Raw genomic sequence first — 12,286 nt, 5'->3', positions numbered from 1 at the left:
CCTTCATCAACTGTATAGTACACATGTACAAACAACCTGTAGTAGTATATATACCCCAATAGATCCAGGAGACTCCTCAGCGAGTCCTCCTGTTGTATACCAACAAACTCTCTGCAGCTTAAGGGGTAACCACTCCCTCAACATCTTCCTTATAGTGTGTTCTTGTGTGCGGCAGAGTAACTAACTCTTGGTTGTTACATTAGGACTCGCTCTTTCTACTCTCTTGCACGTTTGTGCAAAAAGTCCCACTGGGCACCCGGACTCCAGGGTGAAGGAGATTGGTTAGCGGTTAGGAATATCCCACATAGCAGATAGGTGCGCTCCTAGCGACGGCCTTGTAGTGCTTCGGGAGAAGAACGCAAACCTTCGATACGCGGCCCCCAGCGTTAAGGGGAGTACCTTAGCTCAGCAGTCGGTGTGGAACCACTGTTGATTAGATTTAGAATACAAACTTTCACTTTCGAATACCTCTGACCAGGCCGGGCACTTGCCTCCGCCAGTCTGGAGAAGGGTTGACAGCTTAACAATCGGACCACCCCCTGACAACCGTTCGGACCAGGGTTTATTACAAACACATTTTTATATACCTTTTTAAATACTATAGTGTGGGTAGTCGGAGATTGAGATCCGATACTCAGCTGGGAAGAGGTTGATCCGCAGATAGCAAGCGGGGACCCCCAGTTACCTATTTTTACGTTACCCAAAGAGAACAAGTCAACATGTCGTCGCAACCCCAAGACATGAATGCGCTACTGCACGCAATGCGTACGCAGATAGCTGCATTAACCTCGCAGCTCGCCGAGATACAGGCCAACCCCCCTGTAGCAACCCCCTCGGTAGAGAAAAAGTTTAACAAGAAAGTCGAAGTCGTCGCTGACCCTGGCGCCTTCGAAGGAGACAGAGCACAATTTGCCGAATGGTGGATCAAGCTCCAGATTTGGGTCAAGGCGAACTGGGACGTGTTTGCCGACGATTTTGAGGTAGCCACTGCGGTGCTATCTCGCCTAAAAGGACCTGTGGCGGGTCAATACGCCCAAGTAAGACTCCAGGAATGCTACACCGCGGGTGTGTGGCCCACCTGGGACGATCTCAAAACCGAGATCGAAAAATATTTCAAACCGCAAGCTGAGCGTGACTGGGCGCGTCAGCAAATCCGTTCCTTCAAACAAGGAAACATGAGGACGGATGATTTCGTAACCCGGTTCCTGGCCCTCTCAATCCAAGGGGGTCTTGGCAATGAACACGCAGTGGAACTGCTAGAACGCAATGTGAACCCTCGCATTGCAGAACAGATCTATCTGCAGGATACACAAAGTGACAACTTGGCCCTGGCGGCTGAGGAAGTACGACGAGTCGGTAGAGCCATAGAGCTCTACACCATGCACCAAGGTGGCGGGTCCACCAAACAAAACAACACACCCCAGAGGCGCCCTGGGTCATCAAACCAACATCATAATCACTCTCACGGGTTCAAGCCGTTCGGGCTGCAGCCAGGACAGGGTGCTCCTATGGATATCGGCGCGGTCCAAGGCGGACAAATGCGCAGATTCAAGGGCAACTGTTACAACTGCGGCCAAGAGGGACACATGTCCCGAGACTGTAGAAACGGGGCGCAGGCTGCCCAACAAAAAAAATAATCAAGGGTGCCAGGCGCGCCAACTAGAAATCGAGAAGCCGGACGATCGGCTCAACTCTTTGGCCGGTCGTTCTTACGACGAAATCCGGGCCTTCTTCTATGACCAACAGGTCAACGAAATGAAGGCTCAGGGAAAAGAATTCGGGGCTTAGGTCACTTGGGTGCCTTAGCTCCTGGTAAAAATGAAGTAAACCACAACAAAGTGGCCCCTGCTCCGGGGTGTTGCACGAGCAATAACGGAATGACGGGGATGGCTCCCCAATTTGTAAATAAGTTTTTAAATTTGTTATCAGAAGTATGTACTTGTATGAAGAAATGTAACTGCAATATTTATGATACTACCGCTGCACCAGCGTCTCCCTTGGAGCGTGGCCCCGGCGAGACAAACACTAGGGTGCTTGATTCTGGTAAAACAAAAATAGAAAAACATGTGTCATTCAAGATTCCTTCTTCTTCTTCTTCTTCTTCGGAGCCACCCTTTCCCGAAATCCCAAGGCGTGTGTTGATGCGCACATATTTATTCCAAAAGGAGATCCGTTTAGACGTTGGCGTGGAAAACCTTGCCAGGGGCAAAGTACACTCAACGAGCGCACTGCTTGATTCAGGCGCTAACAGGATCTTCATAGATCAGGTCTGGGCGGAGCAAATTGGACTCCCCCTTGTAAAATTAGAAACGTCTATTCCCGTCTATAACGTTGACGGTACGCTTAACGCAGGTGGCTGTATTACACACAAATGTTCTTTTGTGGTCGAATACCAAGGACACAGAGAACGAGTCACTGCCGAGGCTACCCAACTAGGGAAGATTAATTTAATCTTAGGCTGGACCTGGCTATTTAAACACAATCCTGAGATCAACTGGCAGACAGGGGTTGTCACATTGTCACGTTGTCCCCAGGAATGTGTAAACTTGGGTAAACCAAATCATGTCCGTCACAATGAGCGTCTCAAAAAGTTAAACGCTAGTCACGTTTACGAGCTCAGATCTTTAGAAAAGATCGACGACGATGATGATGAGGTAAAACCTGAGGAAGAGATTAAGAGGCTGGTACCTCCCGAGTACCACGACTTCTGGAAAGTCTTTTCGAAACACAAATCAGAGCGCTTCCCAGAGGCTAAGCCTTGGGACCATGCTATAGATTTGAAAGACACCTTCAAACCAAGGAAGGGACACATGATACCGCTCTCTGCTCCCGAAAGAGACGAGGTATCTAGTTTCATAGACGAACAACTTAGGAAGGGTTACATCAGACCTTCCAAAAGTCCTATGACGTCCCCGGTGTTCTTCATTCCTAAAAAGGATGGTAAAAAGCGAATGATTATAGACTATCATTACGTGAATGAGCACACAGTTAAAAATGCGTATCCTCTGCCTTTGATTAGTCAGCTAGTGGACAAATTGGCTGGCGCCAAGATCCTGACAAAGATGGATCTCAGATGGGGGTACAACAATGTACGAATCAAAGAGGAAGATGCTTGGAAGGCCGCCTTCACGTGCCACCGAGGATCTTTCGAACCCCTTGTTATGTTCTTTGGGTTGACCAATTCACCGGCGACCTTCCAGAGCATGATGAACAAGATCTTTGCGGATATGGAAAACTGTGTCGTCATTTACATTGACGATTTATTAATATTTACAAAGTCGGACGATGAGGTTGAGCATGACAGGATCGTGCAAGAAGTCCTTCGACGCTTACAGGAACGGGACCTATTCGTTAAACCCGAAAAATGTAATTTTAAAGTGAAGGAAGTAGACTTCCTCGGTATGATCATAGGCCAGAATGGAATCAGGATGAACCCTGAGAAAGTTCAAGCTATTTTGGAATGGCCAGAACCTACTCGCATCAAAGGAGTTAGGGCCTTCCTAGGCTTAGGTAATTTCTACCGAAGGTTTATTGAAGACTTCGCAAAAATCACGAGACCGTTGAACGATCTCACCAAAAAGGACCTTGTTTGGCATTGGGGCGCCAAAGAACAGGAAGCTTTTGATAAGCTTAAACAGGCATTTACAACAGCGGCCATATTGGCATTCCCTGAATTAGACAAAGAGTTCCGGCTAGAAACCGACTCTTCTGACTTCGCCACTGGGGCTGTTCTGTCAATCAAATGCCCTGATGATCTTTGGAGGCCTTGTGCCTATTTATCACATAGTTTGTCGCCTACAGAGCGTAACTATCAAATATACGACAAGGAGATGCTGGCCATCATTAGAGCTTTAGAGCACTGGCGGCACTACTTAGAAAGTGCTAGGCACCAATTCGAAATTTGGACCGATCATAAGAACCTAGAGTACTTCATGACGGCCCGAGACCTGAACCGGAGACAAGCCCGCTACGCGGTGTACTTGTCAAGGTTCAATTATAAATTAATTCATAAGCCAGGAAGCTCAATGGGGAAAGCGGATGCTTTGTCTAGAAGAGAGGATCATGCCAACGGCATTGAAGATGACAACAAAGGTGTCACCCTAATAGATCAATCAAGGGTTGCCAATGTTAGAATCGGGCAAGATTCCGCTCTCCTGGAAGTCTTCAGGAAAGACATCTCCCCAGAGGAAAAGGCGCGCCTTGACGGCAATGAAAACTATTCATGGAAAGACGGGCTCTTTCATTTCAAAAACAAAATCTATGTGCCTGAGTCCGCAAGGATCAAGGCAATAGATAGACATCATGACACTCCAGTGGCTGGGCACCCTGGATGGCAACGAACAATGAAGTTGATCTCCAGAAACTACATGTGGCCGGGCATGGTCAAAGACATACAGGAATACGTAAAATCCTGTCTGAGATGCGCCATGGCCAAGAATTCCCATCAACCGCCGGCGGGTAAACTCATGCCGAACCCGATACCAGCTGGCCCCTGGCAGGATATATTGGTGGACTTCACGACGGATCTGCCCGAGTCAAACGGGTACGATTCAGTAATGGTGGTAGTAGACCACTTCTCCAAAGAAGTGGTATTCATACCCACCAACAAAACCATCACCGCCGCCTGTACGGCAGACCTATTTAAGGATTTCGTATGGTCCATCCATGGGTTACCAGAAACGGTAATCTCCGATAGAGGACCGCAATTCGCTAGCGAATTTACGAAAGAATTATGCCGGATGCTGGGCATCAAACCTAAATTATCCACGGTGTTCCATCCGCAAACCGATGGACAAACGGAGAGACTCAACCAGGAGTTGAAACAGTATCTCCGGATATTTATTAACGACAGACAGACAGATTGGGCCAAGTGGCTAAAGATAGCCCAGTTCTCTTATAATATTAAACAGTCGTCGGCTACAGGAAAGGCACCATTCGAGGTTACTAGATCGTACCTCCCCAGAATGGGTGTAGAACCTGGCAAAAGCAAAAACGAGGCTGCTGGGAACATGGCAAAAGACATAAAGTCTGTCTTGGACGAAACGCGCAAAGTGCTATTTAAAACTGCGGAGCAGATGAAAGACAGGGCAGAGCGTAGACGCTCTAAGGCCCCTGATTACAAGGTCGGCGACCTGGTCTGGTTAGACACCGACCACTTGAAATTAAAAGACCGGCAGTCTAGAAAACTGACCGAAAAGTGGATTGGCCCTTACCGGATTAAGGAAGTCAAACCTAATGCGGTGGAGCTGGAACTCCCAAAACGAATGAGGGTGGTACCCACGGTTAACATTAGCCGTGTGAAACCCTACAAAGGACCGCTGCCGGGACAGTGCGTAGACCGGCCCGGTCCGGTAGTAGTCACCCAGGAAGGTGAAGAAGAGTTTGAAGTCGAACGAGTGGTAGATGCACGCTTGAAGCGTGGAAAATTAGAGTTCCTGGTCCTATGGAAGGGCTATGGAGACGAAGACAGAACGTGGGAACCAGAATCCCATCTGGAAAACTCCCACGACGCTGTTTGCGAATTTTATTCTAGGAATCCCTCAGCTCCCAGGAAGCTTAGAGGCATGGATTCAAACCTTTTTAATTCCCTCTTTCAACCTATGCCCGAAAATTTTACCACTACCTCCGGAATTTGGTCTCGCCTGGAAGTCGAGCCTTAGAAGGGGGGTAGTGTTACGATAACACAATTTCCGGACATCTCCTGTCCTTTTTATTCTCCGCTTTAACTTTATACTTTAAGTGCCACGCGGCATTTCCCTTTCTCGCGCCGCGTTGCCTTTCTTTTACTTTTAGACTTAACTCTCTCACGCAGTGGAGCTGGCCATACGGGCTAGACCCTATGACATCATCAGCCACTGTATCTATCAAACTGTATAGTACACATGTACAAACAACCCTGTAGTAGTATATAAACCCCAATAGATCCAGGAGACTCCTCAGCGAGTCCTCCTGTTGTATACCAACTAACTCACTGTATCTTAAGGGGTAACTACTCCCTCTTCATCTTCTCTATAGTGTGTTCCTGTGTGCACCGGAGTAACTAACTCTTGGTTGTTACACGGAGCAGATATCCAGAGTACCATACGGAGGTGAGGTACAGGGCTATGCCAAATTGCAGAGCATGAGGAGCGTTGTAAGATGCTAAAGGTGTCTGGGAGAGAACTGAGTATAGTCCTGATGTCCAAACACCTATGTGTTGTTCAACCTGCAGGGATCAACCAAGGGATTCAGAAGAAAGTGCTGAAGACTATAATGGAGTGAGTCTGCAGATGAGTTCCTTTTTTTTCAGCAGAACATTCATTTGCAGTGCGATTGTTCTTGATTTTTGAATCATTTTTATGGACACATATTTTTTTAGAATGCCTGACTGGCAACAAGGGAACTGTTTTGTACTGATATTATTTTGCCTTGCTCTTTTTTTACTGTATCTTCCCATGACATCATGATTTTCCTGCTCTCTTTTTGCTATTTGACTTTACTTTATGGCTGTACAAACCTGTGACATTACTTACACACCATTTATTGTTCTATCTCTTTCTTTTCCTTATTTTGACAATCTTATCCTGTACTACCTATGCAGGATTCATCAGCATACATTCCTTCCTTCATGTTCTTTTTCATTCTTTTTGCACAGCTATACTATGCATAGCCTACCTTTCTCTTACTATATAAACCCCTGTATCCCACCTTGTAAAAACAAGAAATCCAATCCAGACTCCTTATCTAATCCCAAGTTCACTCCTCACTGCTACTTGTGATCCAGTGTGGTCACAACACTTCCCACTGCTACTACTGTTAACTGCTGTCATCATCACTCGCCACTTCTGAAGTCATTCACTGTGGGGATCAACTTATATGAGCCCAGCTTATATGCTGAAGATATTGGATATTTGTGTTCTGATTGGCTGAACAAGCTAAAATTGGATATTTTCAGCATATAAGCTGGGCTTATATAAGTCAATCTCCACAGTGATTGTTACCCCTTTTGATTGGAGTCCTTCTGAGCACTACAGTCTGTGTGTCAGGAGCCTGCTATCACTGGGAACCTCATCACCTCGTCATTCTCAAACCTACCTTGTGCTACAATTAGCAAGGTAGTGATTGCCCATACTCATCACAAAGCCCCTATCTTCTATATTCCAACTATCCCTCCTCCTCAAAACCCACACCCATACATCTCTGGGTTTTACTTTGAAAGATCATTATATGTACCACCCCATGAACAACCAGACCACTCCACTGTTCTAGGAGGCAAAGCCCATACACAAGTTCTGTGGAATCTGGGAGGATTGTTTGTTGGTTTGTTTTTGTGTGTGGTTTTCTAACAACAGTTCTCATCATCAACAGTGTAATTCTGAGAGTACTGAAGATTTGGGAGTTCAGACTTGGGGGGTTTCTGATGCTTTAGCTCCATCTCTTGATGAGTTGTATTCTTTCCTTTCCTCCATTGAGTGTTGTACAATGTTGTACTCCAGTGCCCCAAGGTAGTCCATTGTTGGTATTGTCACATGGGTTGGTATGTCAAAACTATACCATATGGTATTGACAAACTAGTACTATGTAGTTGCAATGGTGTTCACACACCAAATTTGACAGTATAGTTTTATGAGACCATTTTCATTACATCTTGTATGGTTTGTGTAGACTATTGTCATATCCTTGCCAGAAGGCATAGCTCCAGAATTCCAAAGAGGACAAATTCTCAAGTCTGAACCCACAAATCTTCAATACTCTTGGGATTACGCTCCTTGTGTTCTGCCGTTCGGCATAACCCTGTACCCCACCTCCACAGGTACTCCGGACATCCTCTCCAATACTCCTGCACCGGACTTCTAGTCCACCATATGTTTCCTCTGCACGTTCTCATATTCCTCATGGACTCTGTAGTTTAGACCTTATGATACACATCTTGTCTTCAAGGACCTTGAGTGTTTCTGTAAATATGGGTTCCCACAATCCACCCAAATCAGGTTTGCTTGGTCCAGTTCTAGGTTCAGAAGACAATGCCTCTGAACTGAACTGAACCAAACTTTGCACCCCTAATGTGAACAAGATGACTTCAAAACACATCTGTCTTGCAGATGCTGAAAGTTTAAGAAGGGCTAGCCAACATGGATGTACAGGTGAATGATAAGCAATTCAGTGCTATGATTATGTCTTTACTATCACCTTCTAACTCAATGTACGGGAATACCCCTGTGCTTGCTTTATTGATCACTATACCACACTTCGGCAGCTCCAGCTAATATAACGTCTCTCACGCTACAGAAGGTTACCTAGTCTGACTATAAATCTAAGCTAAGCCTAGCTCGATCTTAGAGATATCCGGACTAGATGGTTCTTTCGCAACTCCTTGTACATTCGCTCTTCCGATCTGCGTTAGGGCCCATGGGAGTGTCGAAAGACGCGAAGTATGACCACTACTCCGAATGCCAGTACTCGGATTGGAATCTCCTAGGGTGCCGTTGTCGTTTCCAAATCCAACACGGACAATAATTAACAACGGAACCGTCGTCTGTACATCCCATCATCAGTTATATCAGAAAATACCGAGAGGTAAATTTCCCTTACAGCTAATTGCCCGGCTATGTCCACACCAGCCAACCCTGTAATATCACCCACTGCAAAACAGACAAGCAGACTAATTCCACAGAGTACAGATAAACATCCTGATTCCACCATCATGGCAACAGTGCTCCTGTATGAGCTGACCTGTCGTCCTCCTATCACCTTTAACCGTTGGCCACTTAGCCACAGGCGATAAGAGATTCCAGCAGTAATACAAACATGATATGCTGTATTAACGGCCCAGGCAGCTATCGCATAAAGTTCTACATTGTGAGATTTAAGGTCTATCATCGGTTGACTGAAGTGGGCTATAGCGATCATGGCAGAGACTGGTGGTCGGAAGGTGAGAAGTGCAAAATCACCTTGAAAAGGGGACAAATTTAAATTTACCCAATTCTCCGAAAAATAAGAGGGCCTATATTGATAATATGTGATTATGCATGACATGGTACAACGACAATGCACGCACAGGGAAAACACAGATCTTCTTGCTGTAATTCCACACGATAAAGAGCCTCCATATCTAACAAACAATACCAATGGTTCGTCAGTATACCTTACGACGGATAAGTCAACAACTCTGTTACCAATAATAGATCTTGAACAAAAACCTAATGTGAACAAATTCATCGCGAATGGCAAGTAAGAATGAGAAATCACACACATCAAGACAATACATGGTGATGCCAACTGTGTTGAGTTTATTCCCGCCCAGCATTCCCAGATCGTACTCCGACTGGGCTTCGCTATGTACGACAGCCTCAATACCTTTGGCGAGTTCCACGAGCGTTACAATCGCCTGCGAAGTGGCGAAGGCAAACGAAAGGCTGGAAGAGTACAGTAATATCCTACATCGATCGACTGATAAAATGAGCAAACAGGAGCTGAAATGGGAGATAGAGAGCTCGCCTGTTAGTGGATCGATGTTTTTTCGAGAGAATATAGACACAACGACCGAACAGAACGGCACTGGAGAATACTTTCAGTGGACCATGTCACGGCGAGAAACCGAAACTTACTTAACACCTGTGATGAATCCTTATAATTGGTGTGGTTCCACAGTAATAGGAAAAATAGTCGTACCGTAAAGCATAGCCCCGAACCATGCACAGACCAAGTTTATACGGAGGACAGAATTATAGCTCGGCATTGCTAGTTTGAAGGGACACTAATAAATGGGTGCTTCTGTGGGGGTCAAAGCGACAATGAGGCTACTGCTGCTGATCATGTATTCTTATATGCGCAGAGTTGCTTGATGTTAAGGTTACCAAAACTTGTGGTCCAGAGCGGTGTGATTGGCAAACAGGTTGAACGACAAAACCAGTGTGCTCTACGAATAACAAAATCGCACGAAAGGTAACGGTTGCAAAAACTCATCAGAGTCGATCGGTGATCTGAGAAGGTTTGATAGTTAAGCCAGAGCGAAACAGGTTGTCCACAGAAAGGAGTGTTATCCAGGGTCAAAGGCGCTGTTAGACAAAAACAACGATACGGTGGGATTGTATGGCTGAATGTCGGATAGCCTTGATTTGATCTCTTGGAACGACTATTTGAGAGGTTCCAAGAACGAGAGAAAAAGCTGTGGTAAGAAGCGTGGATGGGATGTAAAGGACGTTAATATGTGAAAATTTGAGTAGTCAGTGCAAAACAAACTTTGAAGTTTCGCCTGCTCGCTATTATCCATACCAACGATACAAGCAGAGTACCCTTAGATAGGATGATACCGCGGCACTATTTCATGGTGAGACATTCATTTGACGCTAACGATGTTCGATGTGATGGTAAAGCGATAAGAGGACCCAATGCCGTGCATTCTGGATAGTTTCTGCGCCCACGATTATTTCCGGGTCCGCAAAGGCATCATTACATTTATTGGACGCTATCTTAAGGGGCGTGGCATGGAGGGATATGGTATGGCTATAGCATTGGGCTACAGCGTTTGCGGAAATGACTAGAACGTTGTCCCCTGTCTGATAGCGTGTTCCCACGCGTGTCTTGACTGCATATACACGCCATCGCAACCCAGTCCTCTTTCTTTCAACTCTCATTTGCCTTCTATTCCAATGGCGGACTTGTGCCATCCTGTAGGTCCTTTTGCAATTGCTTACCTCAAATCATACGTCTAATTCTTCACGTATTATATAGGATCGAGACTGGATATCAAGTGCACTCAGCGCCTTTCTCATTTACGGGCTCGTCATTTCATACATACCCCAGGTAGACAAATAAACACACCTTCTCGTGTCGTTCTCGACTAAAGGTTGATATAGCACCTGCGAATTTACAATAAGAAATCATCAGAAGGATTCAGTCCATGGTATCTACTGCTCGGCAGCACGTCTTCCGCAGCGGGCATGCTGAACATGTAAGTCGACGTGGTTGTCAGGCATCGTCGAGGAAGCTGAGGCGCTTCAAAGGATTGCACTTCAATGGCCAGTCATTCGGTGCTGCAAAGAACTCGTAAGCAGCTCGTTAAGCCCAATGGCTAAATCTCATCATAAACATAGTCCGCTGGACAATGTGTTGAAATTACCGCCGGTGTCTCTCAAGTTATTCTGCAGTGGCTCTTATTCACTGTCATGCAAGTATATTTCTCCCATGTGTCATTTCAGGCATCCTAATCATATTAATGACAGCCTCGTGCTATACATGATTTACTACCCACCTCACCTTAAATATGTGGAGTTGAACATCGATGCTCACGATGCCCGCCCTCCGCATCACGTCAAAACCAGGATCCTCAGTAACGACTGGCGGCTTTCTATCATCCTTTCTTGGGTAGTCTTTGTTCATCTGTATGTTATCCACGTCATTTTCTGCCGTGTATAATTTGACATCATGTTGCAGTGTTCTGCTCTCTTTTGTCACCATTTTGCTACTGGCTACCAACAAGGCTGACCCAACTGGCCTGGTGCATAGTCGCCAGATCACGCTTTGGGCAACCTTTTTGGGTGTGAGCTCTGCTATACTAGCGGCCATACAGTACATGCCACAGTTGCTCAGGACATTCCAACTGAAACTTGTAGGTGCGCTAAGCATACCTATGATGGTCATGCAGAGCCCAGGTGGTATCATGATGGCAGTCTCAATTGCCAGGAGGTAAGCGTATTTTATACCTATTGAGTTGCTGTGATTGATTTTATATGTTAGACCTGGCACCAACTGGACTAGTGCGTTTGTGTCGTTGTGGTAATCCAAGCTAGATGCTGATAGAGGTTCTTCTTGGATCTAGGTTGGGCCATGTTCGCTGTATCTGCAATCATGCAGTTGGGTCTGCTCATTATGTGTATCGCCTGGAAATTCCGGCAACGCAGGTTGGGTGTCGATGATTTCGGACATGACCTGATGGGTGACAGTGAGGATTACAATCCGGAGACTGACGACACTGTGTATGCCACCGTTGTGGAGAACAACTTTAGAGACCATGAAAGAATAGTAGACGAGCAGGATGAAAATTTCCAGGCTCAAGAAGGCACTCCTTTGTTGCGCAAGCGCCCGCAAAGGGGTGAGAGGAGGAAGAGGTTATTACGCTGGTTCTTGAAGGAGTGAAATTATAATATATACGAGGGCTGTTTGGGCCTGCTATATAGAGCTTACTGTATGGTTTCTTGCTTTTTTTTCCGGTTTCTATTTTACTGGTAGTTGTAATGGCCCAACTATGGATGTCTATGGTTTTTTGTGCGTTTGAATTCGAGGGAAAAGTGAACGTTGCCGTTGG

At 45.9% G+C, this 12,286-nt stretch overlaps 3 protein-coding genes across 3 annotated transcripts; 2 read left to right on the top strand and 1 right to left on the bottom strand.

Moving 5' to 3' along the window:
• Positions 1-719: 719 nt before the first annotated feature.
• On the top strand, positions 720-1,788 carry SERLADRAFT_436417 (uncharacterized protein; the record flags this gene model as incomplete). The annotated part of the gene is made up of 2 exons (XM_007316715.1): positions 720-1,599; positions 1,643-1,788. 2 exons carry the CDS (start codon positions 720-722, stop codon positions 1,786-1,788), a joined length of 1,026 nt encoding a protein of 341 aa, XP_007316777.1.
• Positions 1,789-8,184: 6,396 nt separating this feature from the next.
• SERLADRAFT_463805 (uncharacterized protein) lies at positions 8,185-10,513 on the bottom strand (the record flags this gene model as incomplete). Its single annotated transcript, XM_007316714.1, has 10 exons — positions 8,185-8,515; positions 8,572-8,897; positions 8,959-8,983; positions 9,038-9,091; positions 9,156-9,179; positions 9,233-9,416; positions 9,478-9,537; positions 9,588-9,594; positions 9,652-10,147; positions 10,222-10,513. 9 exons carry the CDS (start codon positions 9,716-9,718, stop codon positions 8,294-8,296), a joined length of 969 nt encoding a protein of 322 aa, XP_007316776.1.
• Positions 10,514-10,538: 25 nt separating this feature from the next.
• On the top strand, positions 10,539-12,257 carry SERLADRAFT_463798 (uncharacterized protein; the record flags this gene model as incomplete). The annotated part of the gene is made up of 9 exons (XM_007316713.1): positions 10,539-10,652; positions 10,714-10,785; positions 10,839-10,933; positions 10,986-11,028; positions 11,076-11,149; positions 11,205-11,363; positions 11,416-11,667; positions 11,719-11,738; positions 11,801-12,257. 9 exons carry the CDS (start codon positions 10,632-10,634, stop codon positions 12,115-12,117), a joined length of 1,053 nt encoding a protein of 350 aa, XP_007316775.1.
• Between the last annotated feature and the right edge of the window lie 29 nt (positions 12,258-12,286).

The sequence above is a fragment of the Serpula lacrymans genome (assembly GCF_000218685.1).
Source record: "Serpula lacrymans var. lacrymans S7.9 unplaced genomic scaffold SERLAscaffold_5, whole genome shotgun sequence".
NCBI lineage: Eukaryota > Fungi > Basidiomycota > Agaricomycetes > Boletales > Serpulaceae > Serpula > Serpula lacrymans.
This window is presented reverse-complemented; position numbering and strand designations above follow the sequence as displayed.